Here is a 14,570-nt window from a genome sequence, read left to right on the forward strand (position 1 = left end):
GGGGCGGGGCGAGGCGGGGCGGCGGGTTTAACTAGTTTGACCGTCTGATCCAGTCCGACTAACCGCGCACTGGCCACGTAACTCTCTACCACAAATTATTTCGAATCTGCGCTAGAAGTAATGTATCCCCCTTATTCTCGTTGCTTTTTCCTCCACGCCCTTCTCTTACTCTCCAATGGTGAACTTTAGAGTTCGGAATGTACCAAAATACACAAATATATAGGCATGGGCAGTCAAACAGCTGGCAAGTGCAGTGATTGAATTTTGGTAACAATTTGCAAAGCAAAAGAGGTATGCTAATTAATATTTGGATATCTGGCAAGTTGCATGAGAGAATTTGATTTTATGGAAATAATGCAAAAAACTAGCTGACCGAAAAAATAAAAAAATATTTCAACATTAAATGGTATGCACAACATAACTAGATGAGAGCCTAGACGGCCACCAGAAGGAAAAGCAAACAGCTAGTGTAATTTAGCAATCAAGCATTGTTTGTGCAGCAGATGGTAGTAACTACAGTAAATGACATTAAGATAAGCAATTGTTCTGTAAGCACTATGTTATTTGATAGGCAAATCAAGAAGCATTTAATCAAGTGAATAGAGGAAGTAATTGTTAAGCAAAAAAACTCTCTCTACTCACCAACTTTCTTTGCCCAACAAAGGCATTCGATCCCTCTATATTCTGTAATCAATACAAATAATTTTCCATAAAAATTTGCTACGCAAAAGTGTGCTTCACACACCACCATCTAAAACCTCAAGACTCTTTGCCGAAAAAAAGAAAATATTTTGGCAAAACATCTAACAAAAAAAGATCCTATAGAATACTTACAAACCTAAACTAATAATAATTCCTACCTCGTTAGATTTAAATTGTACTCTCTAAAAAACCCACACACATTTCTCACGGTAAACAAGATCTGGTACCAGAAGGCATCTAAGCATCACATGCTCATGATAAGATTGCCACAAACAGATGGATACATAAATCCCATAAGGTAATGTACATTTTTTCCCGACGAAAATTGGATGATACATAGAATAACTGTGACAGTCACCATCTAAAGTACGGCGCTAAGGGTAGTTCACTCTAATGAAAAACGTCAAAGTTATGTCACAGAAAAACCATAACAAATAACCAGATAGGGTTAAGTCAACCTTGTGCTGAAGACTCCACAAATTTCTTGTGAATGGAGTGTCGAAAAATAATTAATGGGGGCTTTCAAGGAGAAAAATTCCACGCAGGATTTCCCTTCTAAACTGAAAAACATACGATTTTTCTGATGTCACGACCCAAGAGCTAAGGGGAAATGGTCTGCTAAGCCGCAGGCGAGTGAGCTGTCACGACGACACGGACTGGGACAGCAAAGTAGGAAAAGTAACACACCTTTATGGTTGATCCTGGGTCTGTAATTGGAGCATCTGTGATAGCCGTCGGACTACATTTGGGTTGAGAATTAAGAATATTCCCGTCTCCTGCTTCTGCCATTATTTTGCCTACGGGATCTTTGCGCTCGCCGTCGCCTCCACTCTCAACTGTAGTGGGCCCGTTCCAGCAGACGTCAGCAGAAGTGGGGGGCGGTTGATTGTGTTATGGCCACGCTACGCGAATAAAACAAAAATAAAGAAAAATACATTAAAAACTAAACGCAATTTTGCGATCAGTCAACCTTTCAGTATATAACTTGAATAAAAGGAATCAAATTAAGGTGTCTTCCTTGTAGTCCAAAGTTTCGGCTACAAGTGCAAGAAAAAAATTATTCACAGTTTAACCTGTAAATTTGCAGTAGAAAACTTTTTGCCAGTAAAATATATCTTGAGAATATATCAAGGGGCTATAAGAACATGCGGTATTATACATGACACACCCGTCTGAAAAATTCAGCGAAGAGTATCATTATGACATCGATCCTTAAAATTAGTCATTCCAGGACATTTTTCTTCCATTGAATGTGACACTTGTGAGTAGCTCAGCAGGTGAATTGGTTATGCACTGTGCACCAACAACAATGTTTAATTCAGTTAAATTTTGCCACTGCCTCGATCAATGTGTCTTAGATTTCTTTTTCTTGGTCTCTGAACATGCATGTCCACATTCAGTGGCATTTTCACATGTGGGGAGGCTCTGCGAAGCATTCAAGCTGAAATGTTCGTTGTTACCACATTGATGTTTGTTTATTTTATCTTCCAGGATCATTACGTATATAAGATAATGAAATTTTTCAGCCAAAATGAGCCAATTAAAGAGTATGTTTTTGCTCATGCTGGCTATGACAACTATCGTACTATATCTAGTATGGTCTTCCCAAGGAAAAGAGTTGAAACGCTTTGCCTATCAAGAGAATGTAGTTCTGTGTCACGAGCAAAGTGAGGTAAAACAATTTTTGTACACATTACTTTTTTTTATTCTTTCATTTTATAACAATTTTAACTTGTTTCCCAGTGAATTATTACTTCAGATTTTTGATATTTCTGTTTCAGGACACTCGAGAATTAAAGCCAAGAGAAGACCCAATGATATATTTTATCACCCCATCATATCCTCGTAGGGAGCAAGTCGCTGAGCTAACCCGCCTGGGTCAGACATTAATGCATGTGCCCAATCTGCATTGGATTGTTGCTGATGATAACAGACTTTGTAATGCTATGGTCATGGAGCTTTTAAAAAAATTTGGTAAACAGACTGTCTTTTTTTAATACTGTTGAATTTTTCAAGTTTTCTTCGCATTTTTAAATTATTCTACAGATAAATTATATTTTGTCATATTTGTGTCACAGGGATTCCATTCACTCACATTTCTAGTCCAATGCCAGAAATGTACCGCAAAGCAAGTACTGTTCCTCGAGGTGTTGCAAATAGACGTGCTGCTCTTCATTGGATCCAGGCAAATGTAAAGCAAGGTGTTCTTTATTTTGGGGATGATGACAATACATTCGATCTTCGACTTTTTAATGAAATTCGATCCACAAAAAAAGTCTCCATGTTTCCAGTTGGTCTTATTGGAGACTATGGTGTCAGCTCTCCAGTCATTAAAGATGTATGTGAATTCACTAGCTTTCTTTTACTTCTAAGATTAAAATTTTCTCCATGCGATAATAACAAGTTTATTCTGAATTTACAGGGAAAAGTAATTGGATTTTATGATTCTTGGCCAGCAAAGCGAACTTTTCCTGTAGATATGGCCGGTTTTGCTGTAAATATTGACTTTTTCTTGAAACACCCTGAAGCATCAATGCCTTATAAAGCTGGTTATGAAGAGGATCATTTCTTGAAAAGTTTGAATCTAACTCTTGATGACATAGAACCTAAAGCTGATGGATGCACCCAAGTATGTATATTGTAAATTGATTTTCTTAAATTGATGCTTCTTGTGAAATGATTTTTATCTCTATGTCCCCTGTAATTAGGTTTTGGTTTGGCACACGCAAACTACCAAAAGACCCGCTCCAACTGTAAAAATACATAAGCAATCAGGAACTAGCTTAAAGGAATTGCTACATGAACTTGATTATCTAGGGATGGCCTACAGCAATTCTATCAAGGGTAAGATATGAGTTTTCACGAAGTGTTATTGAGTTGTAGTTGTGTTTTGTGATATTAATTATAAAAATTTTCAGGTGTTAAAAGTATGTTGTCCAAAGATGGGAAAACTGTAAATCTGTGAGCTAAGGAAAAACAAATACAGTTAAAGGCTGTGCAATGATCTTCAAGAAAAGGAAAAGACCTTTTTCTTTTGCATCAAATGGAAAAGATAAGTGTCACTGTGATATAAGAATGTGTGTGGGAGTGAAACAGGTCATTTTTCCTGAGTTACTTCTCCCAATATGACGCAAGCCAAACATCAAACAATTTGCTTATTTCTTTTTGGCTTGCTGATATTATTGTTCATTCTTGTTATTATTATTTGTTTTATTAGATCTTGTTTTATTTTGTATCTTATTTAATAGCTATTGCTTTTTTTTCTTTGGATGAACTGAAATACTTTTGTAAATGTGTTCACTTATTTCAAAACTGAATCTTTAACACAAGGCACAATTTTTGATCTGAACGGTGGAGCCAAAAATAATTGTATGCTATTGTGACCAGTACATGTGTTAATTTATAACAGTTTGTGGTGAGGCTTCATATAATGAAGCATACTGTTTTTTGTTTTTTTTTTATTTTGGAAATGCTCAAACATAAACTTATTTTGTCAAGCATCAAAATAGTTAAGGCATAGAAATTCATTTGGCATATATGTCATTCCTAGTTTTGTCAAAATATTTGTACCTTATTTTACGAACAAAAGCGGAATCTCCTGTAACACGTTGAGTGCAGGGTGATCCACACTGTGGGTTCCAATAAAATTAGGAATTGTCTCACTCCGCATGTGACGTGTTAAAAAATAAAAATAATATCCGAGAAATGTATTATGTTATGCGGTAGTAATGTCTGTCTCAACTACCTACTTACTCTTGATTACTGGCAATCAAGATTTTAAATTAGATGGTGCCATTTGATAATTTATCCCAGAAAAATGTAGGCACTGTGTGTGATGTGATCGAGGTAAATTTGTCAATGCACAATGTAGCCGGCAGATGACTCCAACCGTCCTGAGAGATGTTCATATATCTACAAAAACGAACCAAAATAAGAAGAAAGGTGTCTCAAGGTAGTCTTTAGTCCATCTCAGCAGTAATACAAGACCTGCAGTCTCCTGTTAAAAAATATGCTGCAGAGGTTCAAATACAGCTACAGTTCATCACCTTAAGGATGACATGACCATCCACATCCGTGCATCCTGTGCATTCAAAATGCTCTTTTTGTTATCATGTTAAAATGTTCCCAGAGCTATATTTTAATACTCAGTTGAATGTCAGGGAGGGAGTGAACCGAAGTTGTCTCCAAGAGCTATTATTGATCATCAGCATTCATGTCGGAGCCTTAGGTTGTTTTTTGTTTTTTTTGTTTTCTTTTATCAGTTAATTTTTTGTCTATTTTAATTGTGTTTGTTTATGTGATGTTTTCAGTGTATTGTTTATGGTATGGTTACTATGCTTTTCATTAGTGCAATCTTTTTGTGTTTTTTTTTTTTATGATTTTCTAATTTGTTAAGTAGTACCAATCAAGAAGAAGTTTTGATCTTCTATTTTCCACCCTATTGATGGCTCAGTCGACCTTTTTTCAAGTTATGTTTCTCATTAATTTATTTTTTGGTTGGAGGGGTAAGGGGGGGGGGGGAGCACCTTATCTAAGTACCATCTGGCTGTCATCGGTGGTATTCTGTACCTCAATTATAAATTAGGTTTTCCTACTATGCATGTGTATTAACCATGGTGCCTTATATGAATTGCTTTGGTTAATTTTTCATAATGTGATTAATGATTTTACTGTTCTGTTTTGTAAACAGAGTGAATGTTGTATTTTAATTAAATACAAAGTGGTGTTTGTGGCTCAAATCAGGGTTCAATGGTTTAGGTACTTCTTGTCTTACTTAGAAGACTAAAACGTGTTTTATCTTATGTCAGCTTATTCTCAAAGTAATGAGATTACACTGTATAAGTCAATTGATCATAAAGAGTTAGTCTCCCCAAAAAATCTTATCCCTTAGTTGTACCTGAAATTACCATCAAATCCCTGCTATGTTACTTCTGTTTGTTTACCTATCTATAGGTGGTAAATGAGAGATCTACATAAGAGCTATCTTTTGGTAAACATACTTGCAGTTAACTTGGTAGGAAAAGGTCCTTTCTTTTCCTTGTTTTCTTCCGCTTTTAATTTAAATGCCCAGAGGGCAATGTCCTTTAATAGTAGAAATTTAGCCATTGGGCCTGCTATTTTTTCTCCACTGTGGACAGAATGTTTCAGTATATTTTTATAGTGATATCTATTGGTTCAGTTCTGGGATGTACAATTAGACTAATAATCCAATAATCACGTGCAGGCAACTCTGCATTAGCACTTCCTTTACGTATAAAATGTTAGATCTTATTCTACTGTTAATTTTGAGCATTTGGTTTTAAATTTTAACAAAAAGAAAAAGAAGTTGATTGATGTCGATCAGGGTACTATATTCATCACCAGGAAGTGCGTATGCATTTTCAAAATTAGATTGAATGTAATTAGCATTGTAATCTATTTACAATCATTTTAAATTAAATTTTTAATACTGTTGTGTGGCCTTTGTAGGTTTTAACATTGCCCATATTCTCATGTGCTGTTATTAACATTGCAAATTGATTGTATTTTTCCTAAACGAGAAATATTAGAACTAGTTTGTGCCTAAAAGAATTGTCCATGACATGCATGACTCAAAGAGAATATTGTTGACAATGTCTTTTTCTGTGATCTATTGATGAAATTCTCATCTCCAAATTGACTGTCTCCTACAGCAACTAGGGCTTTCAATGTAAGCAAAGGCTATAAAAGGTTGTAGGTCCAGATAATGGGAGGAGCAATGGCGGACTGACTTCGGGTACTCAGCAGGGATGGCACTGCGCCACACCCCCTGCAACACTGCACTTGAAAGTCAGCTGCTTCCTCCTATAATGTAAATGTCTGTGTATGGTATTGATTTTGCACTTGGCTTAAATAAAAGATTTTTCACCGACAAACTTAAAATTTAGCCACCCAAACTTAAAATGAATGTCATTAGACATCCTATTCAAAGTACCACAACAACCATAGAATGTATAAATGTCTTTATTAGAGTCTTCATTAGATTAGATAAAAGATTTGAAGAGAAACATCACATATTTATCATTGGTAAATTTAATCTTCGTAGGATCTTTTCTTAGATGAGAAATCAGATGTGAGGGGACTTACAAGTCTCACAGCACCTTCAGCTTGACTGACAGAGCTCAGTTCCTTTGCAGGCGACTGAATATGTAACTCTTCCAGACTTAATTTGATTGGACTTACAATGGAACTTCCCCCAGCTTGATTGATAGAACACTCTTCCTTTTTTTTTGGAGACTCTAGTTTCGGAATTTTGATAGGGCTGTGGCTATAACCTTCACTGCCACTTCCTGACTGACTGACAGGGTGTTCTCTTTTCACAGGCGTTTTTGCTATTGGCACTTGAGCTTTAAGTTTTTCAAGATCTTCTTTCAGCAGTTCATTGGCTTTAAGATGCTCCTGCAGCATATTTTCAAGATATTTTTTATTACCAGAATACCTGTCATTTTGCCTTTTTAATTTAAGATACTCAAGACGACTTTTTTCAAACTCCCATTTTTTTACTTTCCCTCCAAACTGAGTACTGACTAGTTCTTCATTTACCTAAAATTTACAACAATATCAAACATTGTCAAAGAAAACAAACACAATACATTTGTTGACAGATTTAAATTTAGTGGAAGCACTTACACTTGTTGATGAGACTCTGTCTTTTACATGAGAGAAGAAGTCCTTCAACTCAAAAATGAGTTCATGAAATCTCTTTTCTCTCTGGATTTTTAATCGAATCGAAGGGGACAGTTCACTTTCCCTGTATCGAGTGTCCAATAACAGAATAACACCATACTGGGATTTAGAGCAAATCTGGCGATCTATAACTCTGTTCACCAGTTTATATGCCTCTCTTTGTTCATATTGTGATTCTGACAAAAATTTCAAATTTTTGTCTCTAATTTTCTCTTTATTATATTCTTTTTTTAAACGAAGTTGTGGGTCCTTTGTATACAAAAAGGGTACTCCCACAACAATCACAACTCTCCTCTTTTGAATAGATAACTTATCTTCAGGTATCTTCCATTAAAAAACAAAAGTGATATAGTAATTATTAAATATCTTTTTTTAAAGTCAGATAAGTAATTAAAACATTGGTTTTTGCTAATACGTACAGGTCCCCGAATCGTAGTAAGAATACATGATCCTTTCTCTTTATTTAACTTTTCCACCTTGTCCTGGTCATCCTTTCTAGATATTGAAATGATGTCCTGAAAAAAAAGGGAGTTATCATGTGGTACACCTTACTTTTCAGAAGTTTTAAACACATATGGTGTGGTGGGCAGTAACCTCAACTTCACTCTTCTCTAAATCTACCAAGTTTTGGCTTGACTGCTCTTTAAAAAAAAAAAAAAAAATTCGGAGATAACCTTTACCTTATATTTACAGATTTCATCCCATAATGTTACTTGTCCTGCAGGCTTGGCAATCTGCCAATGTGATACACAATTTTCTAATAAACTTGCAGAAATAAAGTACACTAAGACGCCTTCACACTCAGGTGTAACCTTTGAAAATTCCAAAACAGTTTTTCCTAAAGAGGTCAAATAATCCTTATCATCCCTGTAGCAAATAAGAGAAAAATATGATAAACTCATATTGCTGTGAGGTGACAGTAACATATGCAATGAAGTCCATACCGTGTAGAAAAGGAAGAATTCAGGAAATAGCCTCCAGCACCACAAGACACAATTCTGCAAAAGATCTAGAAAATAAAATAAAAATGATTGTTTTCATGTGTCCTTAGGAACAGTTGGCATAAAACAGTATGACAAATCTAAAAGAAAATTACCTGAAAGTCCTCTACAAAAGATTTTCCTGTGAAATCATTTGACAACTCAATCTGCAATTCTGTTTTTAATCCTGAGAGAGGTGAAATTGTGGCACTTGTAAAAATTGGAGAAGCATTAGATTTGAGAATCCTCTTGATTAGAACAGAAGGGTCAATACATAAAATTTGTATAGTTTTGCAGTTACTTCCTTCTTTACAATGATGCATGTGTTGCCCAACAAAGTAATCTTCAGATGTATAAGCTTTCACAGAGTCTAACTCCGATTCTAATTCAGAAAAATTAAAAATATGTGAAATAAATTTCAAAATATTGTTAACATTATTAGTATCTATGTTTGTGAAATTCTTAAGAACTGTTAATAATGGTGCAGAATCATGAATGGGTTTCAAGTAATGCTCTAAATCCTTGTAGCTGTAAGATGGAAATCCGTAATGTTCTACATAAGGTTTCATCATAAAAATTGCCTTCAGCCTCTTCAGCTGAAAAGCAAAGTCGGACAGTTCATGACCACTTCCAACTCCCTACAATTGAAAGAAAAGTTGCCAATTAAACTCAAGAAAATGACAGTTGGGAGATACAGTATATGTGAAAAGAAACAAACCTGTTCTAGATCCTTTTCAAAAGTTTGAAAAACACAATGACTAAGTGAAGCACTCATAGCATTCCTTGCTGTCTCTTCTATAAGATGAGCATCATCGACAAGTACAATAGTATCCTGAAACAAATATTTCTTCCTGCAGTTTAGACTTTCGATAAAGGTCATATCAATTTGATACTGACAGCGGCCATGTTAAACTTACCTTTAAACTGAATGTGCCTTTCCGGGACTTCGACATGATACCTTCAATGAAAAGATTGTGAGTACCGAAAATGATAACTGGATTAACCACCCATTTATTTTCTTTGGCATTGGTCGTTTCTTTGCTATCAACCTCATCTCTTTTATTCTGCAATCCCTCATCAGTTTGATTGAAGATTGAAATGTTTTCAGAATCGAGTAACTTCATTTCAAAATCATAATTCTTTTCTATCCTGTTTTTATATTCTTGAATAATTCTATGACATCCATCATTGGTACCACACAAGTAGAGTATTTTGTTCGTCTGTGTCTCTAAAGAAATTTTGTCAGATGAGACAGGGGGACCAGTAAATAGATACAATCTTTGACAAAAGCTTTAGAAAACATACCTTTCGTCTTAAATTGATGGTCGATCCAAGCCAAAGCGGTACTCAAGAGGGTAACTGTTCTGTCTGTTCCCTCCGGTGACTCAAGGAAAGATGGCTTTTCCTGGAACCATCAACAGAGTAGGTGTTACAGTTGGAAGACGGACAGTTTACAAAGAAAAAGCAAAAATATGAGCCCCAGTTAGTGTAAATAAAATGAACACATCAATTTAGGTACTGACAAAATGTTAGGAAAATTACATTGAAGATTGTTAAAAAATTTATTGTTTTCCCCCGAATCATAATTAACTATTAATGAACTATTTTAATTTAATTTTAATACCATACCTTGTCAGCAAAGGCATCCATACAGGCTTGCATGAAATCATTTTGGATTTGTAACTGGGTGGCACCGAAAGGCTCGTCGAGAGGAGCGGGTACCATCACCTCTATCCCGTTTATAATCATTTTCTAAGTCTAAGATTAGTGATCAAATTACACTTAAAAGACCAAACTGGCACTAATTTTGGACAGAACTCGCTCGCTAGTTTTGAAGCAGACGTCAGACGTGTCAAATGTTGACAAGAGAATAATGAAAACAACAAACAAGGTCACCAACCAAACGTGACAGAAACGCAGTCTATGGAAGATAATAAAATGTATTGTATTCATAGTACTGCACAGTTTTCCATGTTTTCTCATTATTAAACGTTACGACAAGAAAACTAAGTGTTCTTTAGTCTTATAGTGTGTAACATGTTTCAATGTAATTCTACTTTTTTGTTGTTGTTGTGAAGGGTGTTCGTGACGGCCTGAACCCGAGAATCAGCCAATCACCATTCACCACATCTTGTTTAAGTTAGAGGTGTTGTCTGCAATGGCTTCAGTTAAATCCTTTACATTTTTTGCCTTAAATCTACTTATATGTTTTATTGCTGTTCAGTGTGGGTGAGTAACGTTGGCGGAATAATCTAGGTTAAAAATTATACCCCAAGACATCGTACTTTTAATTTGTGTATGGTTAGAGGCCCATGTCAGTGTACATATCTTCTGCTGCGGCTCGCTATATGCCACATAATTGACAGTTAATAACAACAAATTTAACATTTTAGTAAATGTCATAATTACAAAATCAATTTTCAAATCATGTGTTTAAAGTTATAAAGTAGGTACACTTATTAGTTTTAGTTCTGAATTCTTCATAATTTTGGATCTGCTTCATGGTTGAACAAGCGAGCTAAAAGTTTAAATGTTTATTTTAAACTTGTCCTTGCTTATGGTACCTATATGGCGATTCAATAATTATTAAATATCCAATGTTCAAATTGTGAATGTTACTAATTGACTTCTTTTGATGACCTTGCACAGGAGAGACTTTTATTCTATACTAGGAGTACAGCGCAATGCTAATCTTAATCAAATTAAAAAAGCATACCGACGGCTAGCTAAGGAACTACATCCAGACAAGAATAAAGATGATCCAGATGCTTCAAGCAAATTCCAGGATTTAGGGGCGGCTTATGAAGTGAGTGATGATACAAACTTTGCCCTTATTTGAACTCCCTGGTAGATAAGGTCATTTAATTGATTTTTCCTATTTATAGGTACTTTCAGACCAGGACAAAAGGGAACAATATGATCGGTGTGGTGAAGAATGTTTGAAGAAAGAAGGTATGATGAACCATGGAGGGGATCCCTTCGCTAGCTTTTTTGGTGGTGATTTCTTTCCGTTTGGTAATCCACATGATAATCAACATGAAACACCAAAAGGAGCCAATATTGTCATAGATTTATGGGTGACGTTAGAAGAACTCTACTCCGGAAATTTTGTTGAGGTAAGTAGTCATTTGGTTATGTCTTTTAGCAGTCCACTAAATCGAAATGATAACTTTGTAAGAGCTCTTTAATTGAACATGTAAACATCCCTTCCTAGATCACAAGAAATAAACCTGTGATGAAACCAGCTAAAGGCACACGAAAATGCAACTGTAGACAAGAAGTTGTCACAAAATCACTTGGTCCTGGTCGTTTCCAAATGATGCAGCAGACTGTTTGTGATGAATGCCCTAATGTCAAGTAAGTGCAGTTGCTATGCATCTATTTTACTACAAGGATGTTCTGAGGCCAAATTGTCCTGTTTTGGAAATTAGTGTGGCTACATTTTTACAGTATGTCAATTTCAACAATTTATAAAAAATTCATCGTTTTTACCAGATGATATTAATCTTTCCCAATTTCTATTGCAGGTTAGTTAATGAGGAGAGGACTTTAGAAATTGAGATTGAGCCTGGCATGGTAGAAGGTCAAGAAACTAAATTTGTTGCTGAGGGAGAGCCTCATGTTGATGGGGAGCCAGGAGACCTCATTCTAAAAATTAAAACCCAGACTCACAAGAGGTTTGAACGTCATGGTGATGATCTCTATACCAATATTACTATTTCCCTACAAGATGCCCTCATTGGGTTTACGACTGAAATAAATCATTTGGATGGACACAAAGTGACTGTAAGTATAGTCGTCATTTTCATCTATCTCATTTTAATATCTCCTCCACCGCTCATCAGTAGGCTCATTTCATTTCAATATTGATACCTATTTATTCCATTACAGGTATCTAGGGACAAAGTGACCCCTCCTGGCACTAAAATCCGTAAGAAGGGCGAAGGCATGCCTAATTTTGAGAACAACAATTTACATGGTGCCCTTATAATCACTTTTGACGTTGAATTTCCCAAAAAAGTGTTAACAGATAAGGAACAAGAAGGTAGGATTTATTTTCATCCTAGAAACTTTCAGCTTTTTCCCTCTACTTTTGGGTTTGATAATCAACAAAATGTTGCTGTTTTTTATCCACAGAAATTAAGACTCTATTAGGACAAGATTCAACCTTCAAAGTATATAATGGACTTCAAGGGTTTTAAATGAACAATACAGATATTCCAAATCTGTTGCTGAAGTATCTTACTACTGTGTTCTACCATCCTATAAATGTCAGTTGACATACAGTGCACTTCAGAAACAAGAATGTATGTATGTGTATTTGTTTTTCGCGTGAACATTATTGGCTGTGAAATATCATGTATGATCATGTAGTATAAATGCATAATGTGCATGAAACAAAATATGGATCCCATTGTGTTCATGAAACAGGGAACCTGTATGGCAATCAAAGTTGTGCCATTGACTGTGTCAGTCATCTTTAGATGAATTTATAAACAAACATTTTTATTTATTATTGTCTCAACTGATTGTCTGTGGACTATCTAGTTATCCCACTGAACCATAGAGAATTTTTGATACCACTGAACAACTCCAGAACTTAAGTGAGTTTTTTTTTCCTTTTTGTCTTTGTAGTAATGTGATGACATACCTAGTACTTAGTGGAATATTTGAAGTTTTCATCTGTCGCTAACTTCCTCATCAATCTGACCATTGGCACGCGCTATGTCTTAGATGTTCTTTATGATTTTCTAAAATTATAGTGATTGTTTGCTCATGTGAAGGCAGTTGTGAGGCTAGTTTTTTGCCCTTGCGTTTTTCCATGGCCTCTGATGATATGTGTGCATGTATGAACCCTAAAAATATTCTCCATCATGGTCATGGTCTATGTTACAAATATTTCTGATTTTGTGATTCCATCTTGTGTAAGCTATGCTATCCTACGTGTTTGATTATTGGAGTTCAAAACTTCTTTGTTTGCTCATTATTTATATGAGAGTAGGAACTGAAGTTGTTGTGAATGAAACATGAGAAATAAAAAAGATTTTTTTTCCCTTCTTTTGCTGAGGTATTTCTAAAATTATCAATAAACTATTTATAACACCTGAGCTTGTGATGATTTGTTTCGCTAGACTCCTTAATTTTGTATAGCACCTCGTCAGAATTTAGTTGCTCCATTCTCAAAGCACCAATCTCTTGAAAAGTTCAGTGTGCATGTGCAAGGCATGTGCGTGCGGTGCTTGTGCGGTGCAGTGCGGGCGATCCGATTACAGTCAAACTTCGCGCTTCTGTCCTCGACAAAACTTTCGAGATCTCGAGAAAATAGCGACCAGTCGATTCCCCCTTCCCCCTCCCTTCCTCCAGCTTCCCCCACCCAAATGACGTCAATGGAACTCTCTAGACCAATCAGGTGAGACCACATCGTCGTTTCGGCCCTATGCTGCGTAGTCTGCTTGTGTTGCATCAGCCTGGAAAGGGGAGCAGGGAATCCTCGACGAAAATGCATTCCAGACGGCGAAGTGACGGCGGCCGAGTTGACATGCGTGTCTAGAGCCAGTGCAGTGAGCGCAGAGTTCGTCCTCGTCAGTGTCGTTGCTGGTGAAGTGCGAGAGGCAGTGGATATGGTTGCACCGCAAGCTTTTATCATCACCGTTCCAGCGGCCGCTGGCGGTGACAGTACTGTGGAATTGAACGCCCAAACGATGGAGCCCCCGTCGATCTCCAGCAGGAAACGGCGCCTGGCCCATCTATCGACGGAGGAGAAAATGTACAGAAAGTGAGTGTCACATTCTCAGAGCATTATTTTGATGCATTGTTCCAGTGACTTCCAGGGCTAGGGGTGGGGCGTCCCTGTCCAGGCCTAGCAGTGACCCCATTACAGCATTTACATTACCCATAGCTACCATCTTATCCCTATGGAATTTTAAGATGTGGTGTTTCTCTGAGCCTTAAATCCAGTAAATCTTTGTAACTTGGCAGCTGTCATAATGCCCAGTTGACAGTAAGTCGTAGTCATGTCATATTGTATTTCATAAACAAATGCCGTAATAAATTGTGCGCTCGGTGACATGGAGCAATATAACTTATGACGGTGGTTACAACTTAGACCTATAGTTTAAATATAAGACCAGTTATTTATTTTCGCTGAGATATAACCATAACCATAGGCTAGGGGGAAGGGGT

The 14,570-nt window shown here is 36.3% G+C and overlaps 5 protein-coding genes across 8 annotated transcripts in view; 3 read left to right on the forward strand and 2 right to left on the reverse strand.

Moving 5' to 3' along the window:
- The window catches only part of LOC113211871 (adenosylhomocysteinase-like 1), an 83,358-nt gene extending 81,825 nt beyond the window's left edge, over nucleotides 1–1,533 (reverse strand). Inside the window, exons 1-2 of one of the 2 annotated variants that reach the window (XM_052267080.1) lie at nucleotides 1,390–1,533; nucleotides 643–684 (exon numbers count right to left, since the gene is read on the reverse strand). In XM_052267080.1, the coding sequence (XP_052123040.1) occupies nucleotides 643–684; nucleotides 1,390–1,491 (144 nt within the window). In that variant the 5' untranslated portion in view covers nucleotides 1,492–1,533. The remainder of the gene's footprint in view (nucleotides 1–642; nucleotides 685–1,389) is intronic. The other variant, XM_052267085.1, reaches the window with a different exon arrangement.
- Nucleotides 1–5,766, forward strand: part of LOC113204664 (galactosylgalactosylxylosylprotein 3-beta-glucuronosyltransferase S) — a 14,340-nt gene extending 8,574 nt beyond the window's left edge. For 2 of the 3 annotated variants that reach the window (XM_052267171.1, XM_026419918.2), the window contains exons 2-7: nucleotides 2,194–2,374; nucleotides 2,484–2,676; nucleotides 2,781–3,040; nucleotides 3,125–3,331; nucleotides 3,411–3,546; nucleotides 3,621–5,766. In XM_052267171.1, the coding sequence (XP_052123131.1) occupies nucleotides 2,234–2,374; nucleotides 2,484–2,676; nucleotides 2,781–3,040; nucleotides 3,125–3,331; nucleotides 3,411–3,546; nucleotides 3,621–3,667 (984 nt within the window). In that variant the 5' untranslated portion in view covers nucleotides 2,194–2,233 and the 3' untranslated portion in view covers nucleotides 3,668–5,766. Of the gene's footprint in view, nucleotides 1–1,713; nucleotides 1,964–2,193; nucleotides 2,375–2,483; nucleotides 2,677–2,780; nucleotides 3,041–3,124; nucleotides 3,332–3,410; nucleotides 3,547–3,620 lie in introns of those variants that run through there. The other variant, XM_026419917.2, reaches the window with a different exon arrangement.
- A 901-nt stretch (nucleotides 5,767–6,667) lies between these two features.
- Nucleotides 6,668–10,248, reverse strand: LOC113204662 (uncharacterized). Its single transcript, XM_026419915.2, has 10 exons — nucleotides 10,017–10,248; nucleotides 9,693–9,792; nucleotides 9,305–9,615; nucleotides 9,106–9,219; nucleotides 8,504–9,025; nucleotides 8,352–8,416; nucleotides 8,088–8,274; nucleotides 7,827–7,922; nucleotides 7,351–7,731; nucleotides 6,668–7,263 (listed from the first exon to the last, which is right to left on the reverse strand). The coding sequence occupies exons 1-10, from the start codon at nucleotides 10,134–10,136 to the stop codon at nucleotides 6,754–6,756; spliced, it is 2,406 nt and encodes an 801-aa protein (XP_026275700.1). The 5' UTR covers nucleotides 10,137–10,248; the 3' UTR covers nucleotides 6,668–6,753.
- Nucleotides 10,249–10,456: 208 nt separating this feature from the next.
- Nucleotides 10,457–13,495, forward strand: LOC113204663 (dnaJ homolog shv). The gene is made up of 7 exons (XM_026419916.2): nucleotides 10,457–10,616; nucleotides 11,037–11,193; nucleotides 11,273–11,503; nucleotides 11,602–11,744; nucleotides 11,915–12,173; nucleotides 12,279–12,432; nucleotides 12,525–13,495. Exons 1-7 carry the CDS (start codon nucleotides 10,546–10,548, stop codon nucleotides 12,587–12,589), a joined length of 1,080 nt encoding a protein of 359 aa, XP_026275701.1. The 5' UTR covers nucleotides 10,457–10,545; the 3' UTR covers nucleotides 12,590–13,495.
- A 309-nt stretch (nucleotides 13,496–13,804) lies between these two features.
- Nucleotides 13,805–14,570, forward strand: part of LOC113204665 (X-box-binding protein 1) — a 3,804-nt gene continuing 3,038 nt past the window's right edge. The window contains exon 1 of the mRNA XM_026419919.2: nucleotides 13,805–14,163. Within this exon, the coding sequence (XP_026275704.1) occupies nucleotides 14,009–14,163 (155 nt within the window). The 5' untranslated portion in view covers nucleotides 13,805–14,008. The remainder of the gene's footprint in view (nucleotides 14,164–14,570) is intronic.

The sequence above is a fragment of the Frankliniella occidentalis genome, unplaced genomic scaffold (genome assembly GCF_000697945.3).
Source record: "Frankliniella occidentalis isolate FOCC.00 unplaced genomic scaffold, Focc_3.1 Scaffold3, whole genome shotgun sequence".
NCBI classification, from domain to species: Eukaryota; Metazoa; Arthropoda; class Insecta; order Thysanoptera; family Thripidae; genus Frankliniella; species Frankliniella occidentalis.